Genomic DNA, 24,266 nt, shown 5'->3' on the forward strand with positions numbered 1-24,266 from the left:
TTAATCCTGTTGTCAAAACATTGCATTAACAGACCCTTTTGGAGTCAAAGAGTGTCCAGCTTAAAATGCGATGAAAATATAAAATAGATTAAAATTGTAAACACTGCTTATGTTTTATGCGATGAATGGGATTGAAATAGCACAGCTGATGGCCTTGTTTGATCCAGTCTGGCCATCAAGAGGAGCTTGTTTTTCTTCAGCACAATTAGTATCCAATCAATAATCATGCTTCCTGTAAATTTCTCTATCAATTTTCACACAAAAGGAGCCCTTGAACTGTCAATAAAAGCCGCTTGTTTACCCACAAACCAACATTAAGGTTTGCACCAAGCACTTCAAGCGAAGTCGTTTGCGCATAATTGGAATTCTTTCATCGCCTTCGCGAATCTGGGCAATCCACACCTGACTGGCCGTTTGAAAAGAGAATGTAATGAGCGATTGTGTGACGCATCAAAAACAAAAACGGCTTTTTAAAACTATTCAAAGCGTCACCACTGCATTCTTAAACACATCCAAAAACGTGACTGTGGCACAGGCGATGATTTATACGATCCTAAAGATGCATATTAATTAATGACTGTCATGATTTGACTAAAACCAACTACAATGGATGTACGGTATTTCTTTCTGACTAATTATTAAATGGCCTGCTGTTTGACAACACATTATGTATTCTCAGGAGTATGACAGAATACAACGAGAGTAAATACCACTCATAAATGCTTCAGCCGCGTGTGATTGTGATTAACAGTGACTCTTTACACGCATCTCTTTTTGCACAAACATAAACGCAGGCAAACGGAGAAATATCGATATCATATGTAGCTTCCTTCCCTATGTTGAAAACACCCCATATGACATCAAATTCCACCTGTGGGACAGTGTTAATGTTTTTTGCAAATATCCTGTACTCATTTGAAAATGATTGATCACATGGTAAATCTATGTAATAATGCAAAAAAAGGTGCTTTATTTCAAGGTAGCTAATTGGCAATTAGTATAACAATTGTGGAGCATTGTGGCATCAGTCTAATTGATAGCGTTTAGAAGGCTGGCTTACACAGCAGCATGCTTTCAGAGCTGTGCACAGCAAGCTACATTTCTTCATTAGATTACAGCAAATTGCTAAAACAAGGAAATGGGCTCATTTACCTAAACGGTGTAAATGAATGTATGTTTATGAAGCTTTTATGAAACTAGAAATAACTTGCTTGTCTTTGTTTTAATGCACTCGTGTCTCAAGGCGCAGTCAAAGATCAACGGGGTAATTAAAATGGGCGCTTGACTGGCAAAGTTTTCAACAATATATGACAGATGTTGACTTCATATCCCTACGTTTATTCAGTAGCCTCAACAGAACATAAACCCAAAGGTCAAACTCATACTAAAGCGTTATAATAATTTCAACACCAGCTAGGAGGTTTTAGACACTTAATTTCACGTTATGAAATCACTGTAACGCATCAACTCTTGTGAAAAGCTTACCGCTTTTATAAAAGCAGCAAAAGCAGTATGACACTGGCGACCACAAACAGCCTACAGTTAGTTTGAACTTCAAACAACTTGGTACAGTAATAAAAAAACATACATGGTCAGGCGTCTGCATTTATAGTCATTTAACAACAGCTTGACAAGGTGCTTGACAAGGTGGTTTTAGAAAAAAGGCCATTTAAAAAGGTCCTAATGTGTGCGGTTTAGGTACTTATGTGTATAAATTTGGTACCAATATGTACCTTTTGGTTCTAATGTGCACTTGAGGTGTACTTTTTTTAAGGGGGTACCGACCCAGTTTCAACCTTTATTCTGAGAGTGCGAGTATAAATTAAAAACTAAATTCACATTCAAGATCGAAATTCGCTTGCAAAATACCAAAAAGTTCAAGTTACATATGTGTACATTTGGTACCAATATGAACCTCAATCTGCACTCTTTGGGTGCAAAGGTGTTCATTTTGAAAGGGTACCACCAGCCCAGTGACACCTTTTTCTGACAGTGAGTATAAATTGAAAACTAGTTTCAAATTTCTAAATGGAAATCTAAGTCTCTTTTTAAGGTTTTATATTTTTTGAAAAGTTTGAAGCAAAAAACACCTTTGACAAGGTAAAAGTAATACGAAAAGTTAAAAATCATAAAATAATTTATCAAATCTACTCAATATGCAAACATCATAACGTGATCCCCTCATATAGATTTTAAATCATTACCTTTAAAAGGAAACCATCATATATTTAACGTTTCATTTTTAATGCCAAGTCAGCTTCTATGGCTATGTTCAAGCTGAGAGACATGTTTAATAACAAAAAAAAGCTACAAAGTTGTTTAATACTACTTTTTTCAACAACAAAAAATAAGACTACATTTGGATTAATTTGATTAGAAGAAACCTTTACATTAAAATTTTAAATAAAAATGATCTAAATGTAAACTAAACATTTAGTGGTTTAATTTGAATAAAAATTAAGACTACCAATAACAACAATTTGATTGATATCTGGTAAACTGTACTTTGAAACATTAAAATAAACAGAAATTACATGTCTCAGATTTGAGAGCCATATGCTCATCCACATGTCTACTCCGTTTTTAAGGTTCTGGATCCCTTATGCCACCTCCCACCACAAAATCCATATTACATATCAAAAAGCACAAAAACAGGGTGGAAGACTGACGAGAGCGGAAAAATATGCCAGGAAGGTGTGAGCTGCTATTCTGACACTCTCCGGCATGTGCAGCATATTTGTAAACATCGTTAATCACAGATTAGCAGATGGGAGTGTTAATTGCACCTGTGGAAATAACATGACCCAAAGGATGCTTCTATTTACCGCCTTCAGATGGCATTTCCGTACAGGGAGGGTGAGAAGGAAAAACAGGAAGGCTTTATCCGTGACACAAAGAGGCTGTTTTTGAATGACTCTCCAGAAAGTTGTCTTCCGCCCCTTCTCTAATCTCACACCTCACGTGCTACTCTAAAGTGAGATCCAGCATCACTTTGCCTTTCACTCTCTCTTCAGACACAGATCATAGAGCCATGCTCCCCTGACCACCTGCTACCCACCGCACTGAAAAACCAAACAAAACTCTACACACAAAGAGCAAATTAAATAACCTTTCAGTCATTAAGAAAAGAGACACTACCATTTAGTTTAAAGATACAGTCTGTAACTTTTGACTCTACATCCCCATTTTTGTTTCTTTAAATTTTTGTTTCTTTTTGTTCATACTTTATAGCAGCGTTTCTCAACAGTGGCGGTACCGCCCCCCAGTGGGCGTTCAGAGAACGTCGGGTGGGCCATGGAAGCAAGTTTTTGGAAGGGGGGTGTACAAGCGTTACTTGGGGGCATTCGCAAGTTTGCACCAAATATCCAGGCAAGACAAGATTAAACATTTCCCTGCGTAAGATTACAATCTACATAAGGAGCAGCAAGGGCACAAACTGTTGTTTTAGTATAGTCGTGAATGTTTTTGACCACACAGCACGTGATCACCGCCGCACTATGAGCGCACAGTGCTCGTGACTTGCATAACAACAAAATGAATACAGTGTGGATCAACTTGAGGATGAGTAAATGACCGAACCTTCATTTTGGGGTGAACTTTTCCTGTAATTGATATAAAACTTTTAACTTCCCTATGAAAACGGACTCAGCAGCTTTATTTCACCATTATTATACGCCTACAGTTGGGAATCGTGGTAAAAAGAAGAATTTTAAACACGGATTTTTGATCCTTTTGAATCGAAAAAGTTTCCAGAATTTGTCATTGGTTTATAGATGTTTTAGTAAATCAAGTGATCCGTAAATATCATGTGACAAATCATAATAGACCTGCATGAAAAGGGCAATATTTATTGACTGAGCTGTTATATGTAAAAAAGCCGTGGAAAATAGTACCACCCCAAACTCAAGCTATTGAAGTCTTCAGATGATGTGGCGCTGGCCCAAATTAACTTCCTTTTTCAGTTCTTTAACGCGTCATAAACGTTTGAACAAAATGCAACCAAAAGAATAAATCCAACCACTTTGTAATAATAAGCAAATATCTACAAAATTGAATTATTTATGCAAGATAAAAAAAAAAAATTGGGCTAAATGCTTAATCTCCATTCTATACTTCTAATAAGCATTCTTAGTGTTTAGTATGCGCAAACATGAATAAAATGACACCCATCATCTTTAATGCTCAGTGGGTGACACAGAACCCGTGTCAAGCACTTGGGTATGCATATGTCAGCCTTGCAAGGTCAACAAGGGACGTATGTTTTTATTCTGCTATCATGCAGTGAAATCCGCCCTTTGAACTAATTCAGAAGCAGCTGGCCTTTGCACACTAACACACACACAGCTGCTCACACTCACGTGCCCCAGCATGCCCCGCGCCCAGCCTAGCAGAAGCAGTCTCGATCAATCAGGCTCCTCCCATGCAGTGATCGCTAATTGATGCACTAATCCAGTCGTTAAGTACTGTGCCAAAGAGCTCGGGAGTGCGTCCAAAGTAAACACCTGCCGTCACTCATCAATGTTATTCGCTTCTACAAAACAAATCGAAGGAGACCTTGTACTTACAGACTTACCGTGCATGAGAACCAAGACACAGAGCAGGCAGAGCTATATCCAGTCCTTTTGCCCGGTGTAACAAAGATATCCATTACTCCACATACTCTCTTAATGTGGCATCTGTAATCCTGTGGATACCTGGGGGCTACAAGAGAGAATGGCAGAAACAAAGCGATGTGGGAAGAACTGCATTGGATGAAACCAGCGGTTTCAATTATTACTTTGTAAGCAAGGTTCAGAATGTATTTGAAATCAAAAGACAGTAAATATAACTATACACATTGTCAAACTAGAACTAATGTCTATCAGCAATGTGGGGCTTTCGAAGAAGCGTGGATATGGGTGAAGGTCCATAACATAACAACCACTTGTTTTGGTTGTGCTATCACAATGAATGGCTGGAAATCTGGATGCCCACTTTCATTGAGAGGAAAAGCAAACTCTAATATTACATGAAATTACTTCTCTGTGTAACCCAACCAACTTAATTCTAATGATTGTCATCTTGACAGAGGTCTCTGTAGACACTTCAGGTTGTGACACAACCTGCCAAGTGAACTGCCAAGTGTGGCACGCTACTGCCACCCAGTGAAACGAAAACATACATCAGTCTACCCGAGAAAGCAAAGGCTTCGTTACCATGCATAACAGAAATAAACGTTTTTACATTTTCTTTAGCCAACATTTTTCTTGTACGGATATATTTGACTTAAAATTGTTAAGCACACTGCACAAGTGCATGCATGTTCGTAATGAAATATTTCAGACACAGTTCTTCGGGTGTGCCAATGCATGGCATGTTTTATATGCTCAGGTAGAAAACAGGAAAGTAATGAAAAGCATGACATAACATATAAACCTTTATACAAACATTATAATTCAAAGATTTAGAAAGTGAATGCAAATAGTGTTTTCAATAAATGCAAATGTGTTCGAGTTAGGTACTGCTGTATGAAATAATATGAGTTTTATAGAGATACTAAATGAGTAAATGATTTTTTTGTTGTGAAACAAACAACAATAGTAGTGTGCTTTGTTTAATTTCTGCGAAACAGCTTAGTGTTTGTGTTTCATCTTCAGTTGTTCAGTACCACAAACCTGGATGATCTTGCTCATGACAGGCCACACAACCTCTCACTGACTTCCCACAGCTTCCTTGCCAGGGCATCGTCCCGCCCCAGAGCACTTACATTCTGTAGTCCGCAGGAGGAGAAGTAACGTCCGCTTAAAGGCTCAAGGCCCTCTTGCAAAGCACAGTAAAGTGTGGTCTGTGCTCCAGCCTCAGTGTCCAAGAAAAACAGCTTTGACATGGGAAACGCAAGCAGCCTTTGCCACAGTCCCATGTACCGACCGATCTCAGTGGCTATCACACCTGATGAAACAATAAAGAAAATCTGGTGACACAGTGAACAGGGAATTGGTCACTGAAAGGAATATGTATTTAGCAAAATATTGCTTCAATGAATAGTTCACTAAACGCATAAAGTGTCATAAAATTTTTACAGACTTAACTTTACAACTTGAATTTCAACAAATGTAAACTTATATTAATATACAAGTTTGAAGTGATAGAATCTTCCTTTCTGGGTGAAGTTAAGTCTTCAAAGACCTTTACGACCTCAGTTTATGAGCCAAACAATAACGGAGTCGTCACTGACCCGGATGCAAGCAGTAGCAGGTGACATTGGTCCCCTCCAAGCAGTTTGCGAGCTCTCGCGTAAAGAGCACATTACACAGTTTGCTGTGACAGTAAGCTCTGATTGCGTGCCAGTACGACTGGCCGGTGACCAAATCTTTCTGTGCGTTGAGAAGGTTGAAATCCACGGACCCCAGGCGATGAAGCAGTGCAGACACGTTGACTATACGGCTGTGCTCTGCCTCCTTTAGACGATCCAACAACAATAGGGTGAGCAGAAAATGACCCAAGTGATTGACCCCAAACGCCATGCCAAACCCGTCTTCTGTTTTGCCACATGCGATGAGTCCTAAGAATAACAGTAGATATCAGTTTACAGTACATGAAATACCATCTTTACAAATGCTTGTTTTTTGATGCATGTTAAATAAATAGATACCTGCATTATTGATAAGCAAGTCGAGTCGAGGTTCACTCTTAAGAAAGGTTTCGGCAAAGTTGCGTACAGACTTCAGACTGGCCAAGTCCAAATGCATATACAGCACTTCAGTGTTCCCACTTTCCTGGGGGAGTTAAGATTTTGCACATCTCACTTTTACACTCTTGCAAATAAAAAAATACTGGAATAAAGTGGGCTTCATGGACAAGTTTACCCTTCTAATGTCATACACAGCAGCTTCTGCTTTTTCTTTGGTGCGACAGGCCAAAATAACCCTGGCTCCTCTTCTGGCCAGATCCAACGCAGTGGCTTTGCCAATACCTGTGTTACTCCCTACAAAAGACAGTGCACTGAACTGAAGCCGCTTATTTAATGTTTAAGACTATATTGACTAGTTCAAAAGTTTACTCATTCTTTCTTATACTGAAAAATAAAATAAAGGCCTATATGTAAATTTAATATAGATTCCTACATCTCGGCCTGGGATGTTTATACAACATCAATATTTTGGCATCCTTCATATTATTTGGTCCACGTCACCCATTTCCAAAACATTTTCAACCAAATTTATGACGAAAAAGTTGTCAAAATTATATTTTTCTCTGCATTAACTAAATAAGCCTTATGCTTCAGATCAAAAGTGTTTTTAAGATCATGTAAAGATCGTCCAATGTTTTATTCAAATGACCCTACACTTTTGAACAGTGATGCATGCATTTATGTATATGTGCAATAAGGCATGGGCCTGTATGAGGTTCTGACGGTGCGATAACCTTGAGCAAACCTACCACGGTTTCACGGTATTACTATTATATATCTACAATGTGTTATTTTTTAATAAAAACAAATTTGTTCCACTGAACACAATAAACAGTAAACTTTTCAGATAAATCATTAAAACAAATGTTTGACTTCTTCTTAATTTCAATGAAAAAAATACAGTCTGTTGAGGTTGAAAAAACGAGACCTGTCGTTTCCATAACAACATGCGAGGAACGTGATTGGTCGAGAAAGCCCAAGCTCGAAAAAAATAAATGTAGAAACACAGCACAGTTTTCTATACACAATAAGTTTAATTTTCACTTTCAACAACTTTTGAATGCATTGCTAGCGAGAAGTTAGTATTGTAGGATTTTAAATATGTGATTAATTATTGCAAAGACGCTCTCTCTTTATAATTCAAATAGACGTCCGTTATCTTCGATGCGCACAACCTGAGGGATTCCTTCACTTTCTGTCTTTAAGGACGAATAAAAACGGTATAACGGGAAATTATAGTAGTTTTGAGACCGCGTATATTTTCTAAACCTCGGTAAGCCTTGAAAACGGTAATCGGCCCATGTGCAATGTATAAAAGTAAGATAAAAAAAAATGTGTTTGCGTTTTATTTTGTATTATATGCAACACATAAAAATAAGATGGAAGTGTGTTTGCGTTTCATTTTGTATTATGTTGATATCATATTCAACAAAAGATAATACAAATATCAAACCTGTCACAATTGCCGTCTTCCCTTTTAACGTTGCGCTGCTCTTAAATCTGGATCCTCTGAACAGACTGTAATAAATGAGTATATATGCAAATATTGCAGCTGCCAGCACCGACAACACGACAGACATTTCGGCAAAGTGTGTTCGCTGCAATACAGCAGTTCAGTGTACCAGAGTTTGTTTTCATAACTTTATGCAACTACTTCCGGGTTCTTTTAATTCAAAAACAACGCTAGGTGGCACACTTTCTCTTATATGCCATTTTGAAACATTAAACTTATCGCAATATTAATTCAATACCTGTGTTTGTTCCCTTCCGCCGGATAACATCCTGAGAATCCAACACAAGACCCACAGCGACCATTAAAACCACTTCAATGCCTATACAATCCAATAGAATTTCATAATGTTTTTGTTCCAGCAGGAAAGAAAGGTTTTATTCAGAAAGGATCTCACAATTTTGTCAAGGGGACACCCTTAATCATTATACATTCACAGTAGTAACAATAATATCTATTCTACTATATACTACTACTATATAATATATATTCTTCTATGTACTACCCTATACACTGTCTCTTATATGTTATTATCCCCCATTGTCTTTACAAAAGTCTTTTATTTTAAATATGCATATTTAAGAATCTTTTAGACTCTAAATCTTATTATTTTGTATTGTTATTGTGTTGAATGTCTGTACTTGAAGCTTCCATCACCAAAGAAGATTCCTTGTGTGTGCAAGCACTTGCCAATAAAGCTCTTTTGATAATGGTGTTAAAGATATATAGCCTAGTTAACAACTTGTGTTATTATTTTGGCAGATTTTAAAAGCTACACATATCAAGCACACTCACACAAGTTGTTGTTATCATGCTTGCACCCTTTATTGATGTACTTTGCACAGACTGCATCATGACAGCGATGAGGAGCAAAGCTTGAGTCACATCACTGCGCCGTGCAACCACAGAATCAGTCTGCTTGATTTCTTCCTGACATACTTTTCAGTCGATAAAGGAAGCGCTGTAAATGTCAGCCGAATTCACCAGACGTTCAGCCTGCGCTCGGTCAGGTCTAGCTGGGCATGACGGGATCAGAACGAAGGGGTGGGGGTGAGGAAGAGGTGGAGGAGGATGTGCCGGAGGGAGCAAGGGAGGTGGGCGGGTCGCCCTCACTGCTGAACTCGGCGGAGAGACTGAACTTGGAAGGTCTGAGCGTGGGAGCCCCATTCCCTGTAGTGTTTGTACTCGCCCCCATGGTGGTCACACTCCATGATGTACTGGTAACCACGGTAGCCGGGGTACTGGTAACAAACCCATCTACAGGCAGTGAGAAAAAGGCATACTGAGATTTTCAATTTAAAATTCCCACACCCGAAAATGAACATTCTTTCATTATTCATTCACGTCACTGGAAACGCGTATGACTTCCTTTCTTCTGCAGAACACAAAAGATAGTTTGAAGAACGTTGGTAATCAAACAACACTGCCCCCATTGACTTCCATTGTCTTGAAAACCACTTTCTCAAAAATCTTTGAAGAGTCATTGAATAAATGATGACAGAATGTTTATTTCTGGGTGAACTATGACTTTAAAGCATCTAAAACTAAATGTGTGGAGAAGAGAGACAAGTATGGTACTCACGCCCCACTTTGAACCTGCATTGATCCAATCTCATTGGAGGGCCAGCCCATGGCCTGAAGAGAGGGGTAGTCATCACTCATCTCCCACTGGTGTCCAATAAAGTTCTCCCGCTCAAAAACAGTTATCTTTGACTCCTTGTGGTTCTTCAAATCATAACATTTGGAATTTTGATCATTTGATGGGACAGTCATTGTAATTACAGTGTTTTGGTGGTCAGAAATTACACCTCTGAAAACGTGTATAGAATTTCATATTTTGCTTCAAAATATATATTTTTTCCGGTGATATCAAAACATGAAAAACACAAAATGCCCATGGATCAGCTGATGGCATCTCATACTCACGGCAGAGCAGATTGGTCTGAAGGACATTAGCCTCTCAATGTGATAGGCATTGCTGCCACTCCAAGACTCCCAGCGAGGGTAGTCTCCTCTTTCCAAAATGAATTGCTGCCCACAGAAGCTGGAGTGTTCATAGCCCACCCAGCTGTTCAAAATATACACACAGATAGAAATCATGACAAACAATTTCATCACAACACACTAGCCTCATTTATGTATGTATTGGCTACATGTTCTTATCCTCTGTAATTTATAATCCAATAATGTGAACAGGTTTGTTTGAGGGATGGTGAAATAAAAACAATGGAGGTCAGTGTGTCCGTGACTTACGCTCCACACTCCACTTTCAGAGAGCGAACATTGTCCATGCCACATTCTGTGATATTCTGACAGGCTGAGGTGAACTCCGTGCGCTTCCCTTGGAAATTCTCTTGATCGTAAACTGTGAGCTACAGGAGTTTACAGAAACGACAGTCGACATTGACATGCTCAGTTGAGATCATGTGTCAAGATGTTTTTATTAGTGTTGTTATCAAGCATTTACTTGCCTTCCATGGCCCCATTGGCATGGGATTAATCAGAACCATCCTTGAAGATTTCTCAATATTGATAGACCTGAAGAACATGGGTTTCATCATTCAATTTAATACAATTGTACAAAAAGCTTTAGGCAGTTGTTAGTGCTGCCAAATGTCATTGTTGCTGTAATAAGTTTACTAAAGAAAATAAATCATTAACTCTGTCAACTGATTTACAGGATATCCTTCTAACATAACAATGATACATTGAGTTAATAAAAGAGAAAAGTCAGATGTGTGATAAAAAGGATTAATTTGATAGAAAGCATTGCATGGTCGAAACATGCAAATCTACAAGGTGCACAGATAATATTTATCCCAGAAACTGTTGGACATTAAAATAAGTAATGTTAAAAGCGGTTAGATTTTAAGCATTTTAATCTACTTTATTTTGTTTAACATTTATTTTATAACATTTATTTATCATTTAATTATTCTGTTAATTTCACAAAATAGTCTATTATTGCAGTGTTCAAGATCATATTTTTTAACCAAGATGCTTCCTGTTTGTTATGATCTTTAATGGCTTTCATGTGTTCCTCCTCCATATGTGCGCATCAGTGAGTTGAACATGACTGACTTAAATAAAAGGACTAACACAAAGGGCTTACCTGACCTACCCAAAAAATAGCTGTAACCGCTCAGGGCCTCCACACAACAGTCTCCAGACCTCCAACTAAGGGCTCTATTTATACGTTTCATGACAGAATGGGAAGACTGGCCACAGGGCAGGCAGGAGTCAGCACTTTACCCCAGGCCTCATTGTTTTGGACTGAGCCTTTTGCTTTACCCTGCTCACAATACCATCTGGCGTAGCCAGGGAGGCATGGTGCCTACTGGCATCTGCCGCTGGGGTCCATGCCAGGCACAATGATTTCATGCATAGTTTTACATACTGTATGACATAAGCGAACCACAAAAAAGATGGGATCTTTTTAGCAAAGATGTTGTCAGAGTCAAACAACTATAAAAAAATTGTTTAAATTGTGCAAGGCCCTCAAAAGCTTGAATGTAAACGTTAAATATTCAAGAATGAATGCCATTGGCATAAATATCTGTTACAAAAAAAGTGTACTGCAATGGAAATCTTCTTCTTTCTCTCCTCTCGACATGGTGACAGACGCAGAGTGTTTCAGCTACCCGCTTTCGCCTGCCTTACATTCCCAGCACACAGATGCTGTCCCTCACATATGCATACACATGCAATACACCTTTACAACCACGTCCATTCAACATGCATGTCCTGCCCACTCCTTTGACTTTATGCAAAGCAGGCTGCCGGCAAATGCCTGTTGTGAAGTATAGCTTGAATAAATTTCATTAAGGTTAATAATTAAATAATCATCTTCAATTTGGGGGAATAAGGTTTTGACTACTGGTTTAAAATTGGACTTGGAAACAGACTTTTATACCCACATGGCACTGTGTGAATTAGATGTACAAAGCGGCAGTGTTAAAAAAGGTCAAATGAACACTCATATTTTATTTATAATCCACACTTTGAGAGTGTGGAATATGTATACACTGTGAGTGTTAATAACATACAGTAAATAGTGATACACAGCAAAATCGCCAGTGTTAAAAAATAGAATTAACTCTCACAGTGTATATATAATCAACATTTTTTGAGAGTGTGGATTATAAATACACAGTGTGTTAAAAAATGTCAAATTAACACTCACAATGTTTTGTGGACCAAGACTCACACAAATGTTTAATCAGAAACTTTTCTCCAAGCTAAGACTACGAATTTTGTGAAACCATCGGATGAGCAAAAGTACACCTGTATTCACCCATAAAACTGCTGAAGCGTCATGTAGTGCAACACAACAACAACGAGAATCCCTCTTTCTCCCAATGGAGAGTTCTATGGCAGAACTACTGAAGTCAGCACATTATTGGCCACGCTACAGAAAGTGAATGAGAGAGAATGAAAGACCGGAGAATAGCTGAAGAGACTGAGACCACAGAGTTCTACTCTTTCTGCTGATGGAGGTAGACATCAGACATCCAGCCATGGCCTGGAACAAAGCAATGAGCAAAGTCAGCTGGGTCACACAGATAAGCCTGCACTCCAACCGCCCATCGTTTTTATCCAATCGACTGCCCTCGTTCTGCCCTAGAAGTACAGCTATATATACATGTATATATAAGCCATCCGAAAGTTCATTCGGATCTTGGCATCACTTACTCTGCTAACACACCTCAAAGTTTTGGTAAGATCCGGTATTGGGAAATGGATATTGCAGAGGGTGGTCAAAGGATCAATTTATAGTTAATAAGCATAAAGAAGGTGTCTCTGTTTTAATAATATGAGATCTCCCACCATTTTAACAAGCTGGGGTGAATCCTAATTGTGGGAATGTTAAGAAATTATAGAAACTTTTAAAAACATATATAGGGCAATATAAACATTTACTGTAGTAGAATAAATATAGCTGATTTCTGAATTATATGCTTTGCCTTGTGCCTGATTGATGATTCATGCCTGACTTCAACAATACGACATTCTTGTATCTTAATTCTTTTGTGTGTAGCAAATATTGAATTCTCTCTCATTCTCTCTCTTGGCAAACAGCTTCAGTCATGTCTCACACTGCTCTACAGGGAAGCATGGGGAGTCGCCATACCACAGGAATGAGCTCCTATAGGGTAAATGAATCCCATAATGTTCTTACCTGAACATTGTGCTCATCTAAACATATTCACTATTAAACTTCCATAACAGATTGGTGATATGTAGGATGCACTTAAGTACTTATTATTCATATTTTTACTGTCCGATCAGATATATCTGTTTGAGTTCGAGAATTTCCAAGGGCGCATGATGGAGCTGAGTGGAGAGTGTCGGAATATCTGTGAGCGTCTGAACCGAGTGGGTTCCATCAGAGTGGAGTGTGGGCCGTAAGTAAAGAATGAACATTCGAATCACATACATGTTACACATTAAAGAAAATTAACGATAAACATAAATCAATAAAAATATTTAAAATTGAAATCCTTCGTTTTCAGCGAAATCAAGAACTTTTAAACTGATGCTGTTAATAAAAAACGTAGCATGTAAACAATGTCAAATTATGATGTATGGTATAACATATAGTAGACATGTTTGTAAACAGACCATATACGTATATCCTTCACAATACTGCAGATGGGTGGGTTATGAGCAGCAGAACATGTGTGGTGAGATGTTCATCCTGGAGAAGGGAGAATACCCTCGCTGGGACACTTGGTCCAACAGTTACCGCTGTGACCATTTCATGTCTGTCCGACCAGTTCGAATGGTGGGTAAACATAGCATCACGAGACATAAACATCATGAGACAACTTTTAAAGAGATTCGGAAGACAGCAACAACATGCACAACTCTTTTTTGTCCCTAGGATCCACAAGACCATAAGATCTGTCTATACGACTGCATTAATTTTGATGGTCGTAAGATGGAAGTTTGCGATGAGGATGTCCCAAGTATATGGGGTTTTGGCTTCCAGGACAAAGTAGCAAGCATCCATGTTAATGGTGGAACGTAAGTGATTTCTATACTGAGCAATTGTGTGATTTTGTGTGTTTAATCTTTAAATTTTATTTGGGAAATGAACCCATGACCTGCCGTCATGTTTCTCAAAAGTTTTTCATCATGACTCTAATGCCTAGGTGGGTTGGGTACCAGTACCCTGGTTACCGTGGATACCAGTACCTGTTTGAGTTTGGATCCTATAAGCACTGGAACGAATGGGGTGCCAGTTTTCCCCAGATCCAGTCTGTGCGTAGAATAAGAGACATGCAGATGCAACACAGAGGCTGTTTTGAGATGACACCATAATCACAGACAAACATGTACAGGTGGATGCGGCAAGGTCCTGCAGGAGGAAACTTTTGGAATGTAATCTGTCATATTCAAAGAGCTGCTCATAACAGACATTACCCAGAGGAATGATAAAATCCAATTGCATGTGTTGTGGCCTGCATGGTTGCATGGAAAGTAATTCAATTTCCAATACCATAGATAAAATTGTCAATATCTTATGTGACGTTAATGCGAATTAAGCTTCAATTCATAAATTTTTGAGTTTATTTCTTTTTTAATTATGTTTCTCTTTCATTGACCCCATACTATATTTAAACATTGCTAGTAATTTTCCTTTATTAGACTATATTAATTTCTAATTCTGCCACAAAGGAACTTTATAATACTCACTCATCCACAGCCATCAATCTTTCCATCCTTTTCATCCTCTGAATGCTTGACTGGTATGTTTAGCATTATAAATGGAGTTATGCAAAGTAATCTTAACATGTCAGGCTTGATTGATTGAGAAGAATTGCATTTAGGCATTTAGGCTCTCTCTCCTGGCCATTTCAGACCCTCATTATTTCTAACAATGAGGTTATCCTGTTACACTTTTCTCAGGGATTCTCGCATCTAAGAACACATTTACTACAACCAGAAATAAACTATTTTAAAAGCACAGTTACTGTGAGATATAATTTGCTTTGCTCTACATGTTGTCACATTTTTAACGTGATTTGAACTGATGGTAATTCATTTGAGTGTATTTCGTTTAATGTTTGTGTTAATATTAGGGTTGCCAACTGGTCTGTATTAGATATTAGATATTGACACATGTCATTTAATCACAGACCCTCTGACGCGCATCAGTTTACATAAAGTAGGCCAAAATGCGGCATTGTTTCAGACTCTGCATCAGTCCCTCACACGCTCCCTCAGACCTCCTACACATCACACACACTCTCACCCACAGAGGCGATGACAGAAAAGTTTGTCTGTAGGACATATGGACATAATTTGTTACCCAGACGGACGTAGTCTACTACTTTATACATTTTTGTCTGAAAACAGAAATGGGAAATGTATAAATGAGAACAGCTCTATTGTGCTTTGAGTTGTGCTATAATGTTCAAATACTGTACGGCACTGTATTTCACCATTTAGAGAGTAAACGCAAATATGAAGGAATGACGTCTTGCCCAAGCTAATAAGCACTGCTGCACAGATACAATTTTGTCCCGTATTTGATAGCAACAAAGTTGGCAACCCTAGCTAATATTGTTTTCTAGTGGCGATCTATAACCAGTCATCTACTTTCAAACAGCATCGACTTAGGCTGCGTCCAAATACTCCCACTTGCGGTCTTTGAACTTGACCACTTGACTGACGTATTTCCTGTTTTTGGCCCTAGTGTTCTAGTGGGGCGTCAAGATCCCAACTGAGCATGAAGTATTTTAAACCCCATGAGCGCACTTAGCATTTGCAAACATCTAACGTTAACTAAGGTGGTGTTTCTAATTATGAGATAAAAAGCAGTTTTACAAACTCTGGAGTATTCATCAATAAAATATGTAACACTACTTTTTACTACGAAATTATATGTAATATCTAATTATATGTAAAGTCAACTCAGATTTATTTGTATTGTATCAAAGCAGCTGTACCCAAGAAAACAAAACACATGTTAGCCAAATATAGAATAAATAAAGATATAACCTTAAAAAGTATTATAACATACACTGGAAAGCTTTCCGCCACATTTCGAGAAAGCCGAACAAAAAGTCTCATGATTCGTATCCAGAACATGATCAGTGTTGGGTGTAACTAGTTACTAAGTAATTAGTTACTGTAATTTAATTACTTTTCCCTTGAAAAAGTAAAGTAAGGGATTACTCATATGTTTTCTGTAATTTAATTACAGTTACTTTTGATGTACTTAAACTAAATACTTTGTTAAATATATGCGTGTGCAATAGCGTAATTGACTTCAAAATTCAAAGTCTTACTATAAAATCTGTGCTTTAATGTATAATTCTCACATTTGTAATACTTTGGTCAGTTAATAATATTATTTGAATGAATTCAATAAGCCGTTTCATGTATATTCTTGAATCACTTAACTAATCAAGGTCGATGTAGGATATAGAAAGTAATTAGTAATGAGTAACTAAATACTTTTTGGACAGAGCAATTTGGACAGTAATCTAATTACACTATTGAATATGTAATGAGTAACTAGTAATTAATTACTTTTTCAGAGTAACTTACCCAACACTGAAAATGATGCAGGATGGGATAGGCTTAGCCTTAATACCGCTCCGAAGCTGTATTCAAGCTAGTGTGGGTTTAGTGTGCATTAAGCACACCACCCTTTGGCATTTTTAAGACATTGATTGGACACCCTTGCACTCTTCCTTCATGTCGTGTGGACGCTCTTTCAAGTGGGGGTATTTATGACGGAGCCATACCGTTCCGAAGCGGTATTAAGCTAGTGTGGGTTTAGTATGCTTTAAGCATTCTTCCCTTTGGCATTTTTAGACATTGGACACACTTGCGTTTTTCCTTCCTGTCGCGTGCACGCGCTCTCAATTGGCGAAGACCGCAAGGGGGGGTTATTTGGGCTCTGTCCCAAATGGCGCACACCGGTCTTGTGGACCTCCTCTGAGTCCACACTTGGTGACGTCAGGAAGTGCAGACCTATAGGGCACTAGGCACGACTCCACAAGGCTACAAGGGAGTACATTTTGGGACAGACTTGAGGTCATCACAACGGAAAGAGCAAGCGGTGCTTTCTAATAACTCTCGCAGTACTTTGTTGACATACACTGATCAGTCTGCACAGCACTGCGTGAAGTCGATCACACTTGTGATTTAAGTCCACGAGACCGCAAGTCCGCATGAAGTGCGCCATTTGGGACAGGGCCTTGAACGCAGCCTTAAACTCAAAAAGGAAGTTGGGTAAAAATGTAGGGCGGGGCTTTATTTTGCCCTTTCTTTTTCGATTGGTTTATTGTAAATTGGCCTGCAGGGGAGGGCTTAAAATGGCTTGCCATTGGGCAGTCAATGTAGTCTTATCCTACCTCTTTTTTGTTTGAGATGGAGAGATGGAGAGTAGTTTAAAGTTTATTTAAAGATTACAAGTCCAAATTAATAAAAAATATATAATGGTGTGCACGGATAAATCATTCATAATAATCTCTGCAACACTTTGTAAAACAATTAGAATTTTCCTGTTTGATTGCATAGTGAAACAAAATCATCTGTCCACTTCCTTCGTTCATGCGGATCACCTCTCACAGGTTCTTCACGATTGTTTGTGTTAACATACGCAGGAGGCACTAGAAAGAGTGAGTGAAATTAAGCCTTTATCTTAAGAAGACTGGTTGGGGGAGGCGATTGATCTATTCTTGTAACTGTAGGCTACAGCCTGCGTTAAATACCCAGCAGAAGGGCAACAAACAAACGTCCTACGCCAGAGCTTGGGTGCGAAAACTGACACTCGCGCACAAACGCTTTAAGTCGATCTGAATGCGCGTTTATAGATGAAAGTGAAGCGGCGCAGGTCTCCAGTGTACAACCGAAGAGGATTTATTAAAACATTCAGTAATGACTCCGGAGGATGTGATTGGGCTGCAGAAGATCACAGACAGTAAGTTGAGCTTTATCCGAAAAAGAAATGCAAAACAAATAGTTGCAAACTTAAATAGGCTCACTTACTTGCACATCGTCATATTTTGCCTAAGACAAATGCAGCTCCACCTTTCATGTTTTGTCTCACGCTGTGACGTAACAATAGAAGTTTATATAAAAAAGCTTAAATAGACCTATGCTACGTCATTTGAAATGTATTGTTTATAATATGACGTCTTTATTTATTGTTTTCCTTCTTGGAGAATGACCATTGCTTCGCAAAGTGTTAACCCCTGACTGACGATTATTACGTAATAAATCGACAGATGAATCCTTCAATAATCGATTAAACGATTGCTAGTGACTGATGAGCGAGTTAAATTTGCATTTCGTTTTTTATTGAATATCTCATTTCTTAGTTAAATATATAAATGCTATTATAAAAGACTGCATTTATTGTTCCTCATATCATATAACGTTACTCTATCAACAGGTGTTTATTCATAAAAGCTATAATAAAAGCCATGGTGGTTAAGTAGCCTTGGTCCTTATAGCTTACCACTGTAATATTCATGAAATGTCTGTTTATGTAGTTGTCAATAACTGGCACTAGAACAAAGAGACTCAAAGATCTGTGAAATGCAAATGCCAGATTCAGAGTTCAATTCATTAATATGAGAACTATTTTTCAAAGCTGAAACCGCCACAACTGCTGAAAGAAATTTGCATTACTATTACACTTATCACATGTTTTCTCACATTTTTATGCACAAGTTTATAAAACAATTGATGATACCGTTAGTTTTGAGCAATGTTTCTTCTTAAAGGTGAACTGTGTAAGTAACAGAGACCACTATTGGCGTAGTTTGAAATTGCAACCTAAAGCTCCACCACCATCCTCTCCCTTCTATTAGAGTAGCTACGGTTGCCGTCACAGGACAAAAGGGTTCAATAAATGATAGCGGCCACTATCGGTGGTGTTGATAATTGCAATCTACATCTCACAGGCGAACAACACACTGAAGTTACGGACACAGGACAGAGATGTCGTCGTCTGAGACAGCAGAGAGTAACCTTTGCAAATCAAGTGACGAGGTTTATTTACAAAGAAAAACAAATTAATTAAATTGACTTAATTCATTATTTACTCTAATCGTTATAGTGAAAATTATTGTTACTTGTATAACATTGTGTCAGTGATGTATTCGCTTATTTTGCATAGCATTTTTTGGCACGGTAACTTGGTTCGTAACATACAGCCTATTTAAACCGCTTGCTAATGCTAAAGTAAGGCATCACCCCAATTGATCAATTGTATCTTCTCAAATCTTCGTTGACACTGTATTACTGATAAACTATGCAACGTGGAAGTTTGGATTTTATCCTATCAATTATTAAATTACACATTTGTATGCACAGAAGCTAAGCAGTATTATAATATAGTTTACACCCGATGTATGCAAATTATGATTGTAAAAATGATTTCTAACTTGATTTGCACACGGCCATGCAAAAAGGAATTATAGTACAATAACAAAGTGCTAAAACCAAGAAAAACTCACTTGATGCTCATGCTCATCTATTAGCTAAAGCTATCAAACAAACACTTCACTTATATAGCGGAAATTAGACAAACTTACCGGTCCAGCAGAAAGCTTGCAACTTCGGCGTCGCTTAGCAAACCCTTTTCCTGCTTCAGTGCCCTCCATTTGGGAAATGCCATTCCGATGTTTATTCGGGTTTTCTGCCGTTTTTTGTCTCGACTTCGCCTTGCTGCATCGTATTTTCTCTTTTTTGAACGAACAGATTGACGCTCTAACGGCTCTTGTGCGGAGTATGTGTGGTCCGCCATTAGCGCACATTTTGCTTCTTACTGCAACAAAGAACCGTTTATATTTCTACAAAAAAACACGACAAGTAAATGCTGTTATTGTTCTTCCTCTGCTAATCCTTCTATGTAGTCGCTTTGAAGCTGCCCCAAAAAACAGCCGAAGAAGAAGAACATATTCTCGCGCATCCTTCGTTTTACGAAACGCGCTCAGTTTGTCCGTGTAGTGCTACTATAGAAACATGGCTGTGCACATTAATAAATTACATGTAAGGGTGTGCCCGCGGTGTATATACATAAAATGGCTCATTGTAAGGTAATATAAACATTTCGTTTCATTTTGTAAGGTATTTCTTCACCACTCACAACATAGTTTTGTATTATATATTACATTTAGGTGAATAAATCCTTCAAAATCCTACACATTGTACCTTTAAAGGATGAATTGCAGTTTTGTTTAAATCTTCTCATTAAAGAGATATTTCACCCAAAAATTTAAATGATGTCATCATTCACTCGGGTCATCCCAAATTGAATAGTATTTATTTTCCCTACTATGGCAGTAAATATGGGTATGGGATCTGTTTTGATACTGACATTGTTCCAAATATTTTCTTTCGATTTCAGTAGAACAAAGAAATGTAATAAATCTGGTAAATTAATATTTGATCCTTCATTCAATTGTTATACAAAGCAGTCTCATTTGTTTACCTACAGTAAATCTTACAGGTGATACAGGCTTGAATCTATGTGACCTGATGTTGCTTGTGACAACATTAGATGAACTGTATAAAAGTATACAGTGTACATGTTACTGTATCAAAAGCTACTATGTGATACATGGGCACGTAACATTAACAAACCAGGGTCTGTGTCAGTCAATTTTGGAAAAGAAACATCTCTTCTTGACCTTTCCTTAAATTTTTTTGACCACTTTATTGTCAACATTTTATAAAACTTTTCATTAAATAAACAAAACGTCTGCTATAAAACTTTAGCAGATGTGTGCACTTTGCCTTCTTTTTTTCTGTGCCTAGCACACTATGGATGCTAAAAATAACTGAAGTTATTTGCTAAGCCCAGTTTTGCCCATCTGTTAAAAGGTAGCTTGGGTAGTGAAAAGATGGGATGACTGGCTTGGGTCGATAATGTTAATTTGCTGTGAAACTTATGATTTAGAAGTAAAATGGAAAAATTATTTTAATCTATACTGATAAACTCGCCTCAATGTTATTTTAGCAGAAATCGACATCTCAAAGGTTAAAGCTGTCCTAAATCTCTGTGGCATCTCCCAATCTGTGACATGTAATGGCAAACATTCTAAGCTTCTTAGGATAAATCCAGCACAGGGAGAGGACGGCTGACACAGCTGCTGCCAGCACCTCATTTGTCTCTTCTAGTAGGTTGGCACAAGGAAACAGGAAGACGAACAGGCCAAACTTTTCACCAACTCCTAAAACATTTATATATATATATTAACATTTATGCATTTGGCAGACGCTTTATCCAAAGCGACTTACATTGCATTATCCTAACTTTTGTTTTTTGAGTATGCAGTCCCCTGGGATCGAATCCACGACCTTGGCATATATGCGCCATGCTCTTAGCACTGAGCTATAGGAAAGCTTTTTAAAGTATACATTTCTGTAAGTGATGTCATGTACATATTGTGCCCTGCAATGGGTTGGCACTCCATCCAGGGTGTATCCTGCCTTGATGCCCGATGACTCCTGAGATAGGCGCAGGCTCCCCATGACCCGAGGTAGTTCGGATAAGCGGTAGAAAATGGATGGATGGATGTCATGTACATACAACATCACAAAGGAAGGAAACAATCTCTTTTTGTCCCTTCAGCCTATCACACGAGTCTCTCATCACACAGACCCTGAGGCATGTTTTTGATTGCTCTCCTGGTCCATGTCACATACAGACACATGTTGTAAAAATAAGCTTAGTCAGAGAATCTCACCACTGTTATTGTTCATGCATATTTATTACTTATAAATGCCTCTCAGTGGCTTGTAGGGTCACATGCTAGATTGTATGTATCAATACAAACACAGCTTGCAGAGTAAATGTTTTCATTCATTATTATAGGAGCAATCCATCTGAAGCACACACTGTCTATAAAATGTTATAATTTTTATATCAAGTATTTCTAAAACACTCATAAGTCATAAGTAAACGTCTTTACCTGCAGTATGCCATCAAAGCTACAATACATGAACTTGATGAAGACCTTCTTTTTCAAACTGAATCACAAACTGATTCAGAGCGATTCATTCATGAATCAGTTTTATTGGTTCTTCAGATACTAAACAGTATAATTGTTTTAAGGAAATTGTGTCTCAGTAAAGTCACTCATGGTATGGACAGCATTTGTCATTTTGGAGCTTGACAGACCCAGTTCCTAAACTGGGGTGAACATGTGTCTGGGCACATGCTTACTTGATTTGATTTGGTTTTATTCCCATAGATTACCTTTGTGGTCCAGAGCAGAACACACACAGCATTGACTTCACCAGATTCAGAATCCGAAACATGGAGACCGGCACAGTTCTGTTTGAAATCGCCAAACAATCTGCCATGGGTAATACATGGCCCTGGACTCTCAAAATCGTTCATATTTCGATCATCACTCCTCCTAAATAGACTGTTTATTTAAATGCAAACCTTGTCTTGATTTTTTCCTCTCAAAGCCCTGATTTAGATGCAGTCTGTTTCACGAGAGCTCTTCAAAGACTCTTTCAGTAATCCCAACCTCCTTCTGATTCACAGGGAGTGTGGAGGACACGAAAGACTTTGAACCTAACGCTGGGCGCTTTGTGCGTTACCAGTTCGCCCCCACCTTTCTCCAACTACGCCAGGTTGGTGCCACGTAAGTAAGAAATTCTTTCCAATCAGTAGCATAAGTACACTTGATCCTAAAATAGCCTTAAAATACACATTTGAAGCAGTTTGACTGCTTCAAATTGTGGCAGCATCCTGGCTGAAATCGTCCTGTGTACATGCCATTATCTGTAATATACTATATATTTAATCAAATAAAAATGGGCTCATCCCTTTCTAGGGCCCTGATTTTGATTGGTTCATACACTGTGGAGACTGCTACCGATTGGTCCCTATCTGTTAAGTCCACCCCCACACCCAATTCTATGCAAACTGTAGTAGGGAGTAACAGTGTCATAGTCTCACAGAGAGCCCGATTTTGATGAGACCCTTTTTCCTACATCCACAGGGTGGAGTTCACTATAGGAGATGCTCCCATTAACAATTTCCGTATGATCGAGAGGCATCATTTCCGTGGACAACTGCTGAAAAGCTTTGACTTTGAGTTTGGCTTCTGCATCCCCAGCAGTAAAAACACGTGCGAACATATATACGATTTTCCACCTCTTTCTGAAGAAACAAGTAGGGCGTGTTTACATTTATAATGTTGTATATGTTCATTTATGACTTTCTCAGAAGTCTTGTGGGAATATGCAGGTGTTTGATTGACATATCCGTTGTTGTGTTTCTTGTATCCTTCCACAGTGCATGACATGATCCTTCACCCTTATGAGACGCAATCTGACAGCTTTTGCTTTGTGGACAACAAGCTCGTAATGCACAATAAAGCAGATTATTCCTTTAATGGAGGACCCTAAGAACTCTTTCATCACATGCAAAGTTTGAATGGACTGCTACAGCACTGGAAACAAAATCAAGGCCGTGTTTGTGATGGATTTGGTTAAAGAAATCAAACCAATCTCAGGATGTGTGTGTTTGTGTCCATGTGTGTGCAAGAGAAAATGTCAGAATGGGCCTGTACTCGCGTGCATATTTCGTACACTGATTTTGTAGAACTGTTTGATATTTGGCTTCTTAAGTACTGTGTTTCTCTTTGAGTGTGTAAGCTTGTAGGTAATGTAATAGAATGCCGTTATGAACAAAGATCTGTGTTTTTTTATCCATCAAGTATTACTTATTGGACCTTTATTGTCACAAATAATTCTAAAAAATGAACCTTTATTTACACATTAGCATTGGCAGTCGGACATATACAGTAGTCCTGCATAAAACTCACTTTGTCACAGTTATATACATGATAATACTGGGTCCCAAATGCATATACCATCGCTGGCATAAAGATACAGTACTCCATTTACAGGAATGTGTTCGAAATGTAAGGAAAAACCCTATCGCTTCTGACACGCTGACATTGCACTTTCTCTAGGAAGGATGGGTTCAAAAGTAAATGTTTTTTTTTTACTTTTGAATTTCAATAGTTTGGGCCAGTTATAGCATAATGTAAAATGTTATCATCATCTATTATTTTCATTTTAATATCATCTTTT

The 24,266-nt window shown here is 38.2% G+C and overlaps 4 protein-coding genes across 4 annotated transcripts; 2 read left to right on the forward strand and 2 right to left on the reverse strand.

The window, feature by feature from the left end:
* Positions 1-5,337: 5,337 nt before the first annotated feature.
* dhrs13a.3 (dehydrogenase/reductase (SDR family) member 13a, duplicate 3) lies at positions 5,338-8,312 on the reverse strand. Its single transcript, XM_056756721.1, has 5 exons — positions 8,124-8,312; positions 6,846-6,964; positions 6,632-6,755; positions 6,215-6,541; positions 5,338-5,928 (listed from the first exon to the last, which is right to left on the reverse strand). Exons 1-5 carry the CDS (start codon positions 8,248-8,250, stop codon positions 5,669-5,671), a joined length of 957 nt encoding a protein of 318 aa, XP_056612699.1. The 5' UTR covers positions 8,251-8,312; the 3' UTR covers positions 5,338-5,668.
* A 748-nt stretch (positions 8,313-9,060) lies between these two features.
* Positions 9,061-10,548, reverse strand: cryba1a (crystallin, beta A1a). Its single transcript, XM_056756856.1, has 4 exons — positions 10,434-10,548; positions 10,107-10,248; positions 9,763-9,905; positions 9,061-9,437 (listed from the first exon to the last, which is right to left on the reverse strand). The coding sequence occupies exons 1-4, from the start codon at positions 10,469-10,471 to the stop codon at positions 9,290-9,292; spliced, it is 471 nt and encodes a 156-aa protein (XP_056612834.1). The 5' UTR covers positions 10,472-10,548; the 3' UTR covers positions 9,061-9,289.
* Positions 10,549-13,267: 2,719 nt separating this feature from the next.
* Positions 13,268-14,653, forward strand: crybb1l3 (crystallin, beta B1, like 3). The gene is made up of 5 exons (XM_056756853.1): positions 13,268-13,333; positions 13,470-13,585; positions 13,833-13,965; positions 14,065-14,207; positions 14,336-14,653. Exons 1-5 carry the CDS (start codon positions 13,268-13,270, stop codon positions 14,502-14,504), a joined length of 627 nt encoding a protein of 208 aa, XP_056612831.1. The 3' UTR covers positions 14,505-14,653.
* A 3,216-nt stretch (positions 14,654-17,869) lies between these two features.
* On the forward strand, positions 17,870-24,211 carry unc119a (unc-119 homolog a (C. elegans)). Its single transcript, XM_056756854.1, has 5 exons — positions 17,870-18,120; positions 22,406-22,519; positions 22,708-22,807; positions 23,168-23,340; positions 23,464-24,211. Exons 1-5 carry the CDS (start codon positions 18,078-18,080, stop codon positions 23,574-23,576), a joined length of 543 nt encoding a protein of 180 aa, XP_056612832.1. The 5' UTR covers positions 17,870-18,077; the 3' UTR covers positions 23,577-24,211.
* The last annotated feature ends 55 nt before the right edge of the window (positions 24,212-24,266 follow it).

Source organism: Triplophysa dalaica, chromosome 9, assembly GCF_015846415.1.
Source record: "Triplophysa dalaica isolate WHDGS20190420 chromosome 9, ASM1584641v1, whole genome shotgun sequence".
Taxonomy (NCBI): domain Eukaryota; kingdom Metazoa; phylum Chordata; class Actinopteri; order Cypriniformes; family Nemacheilidae; genus Triplophysa; species Triplophysa dalaica.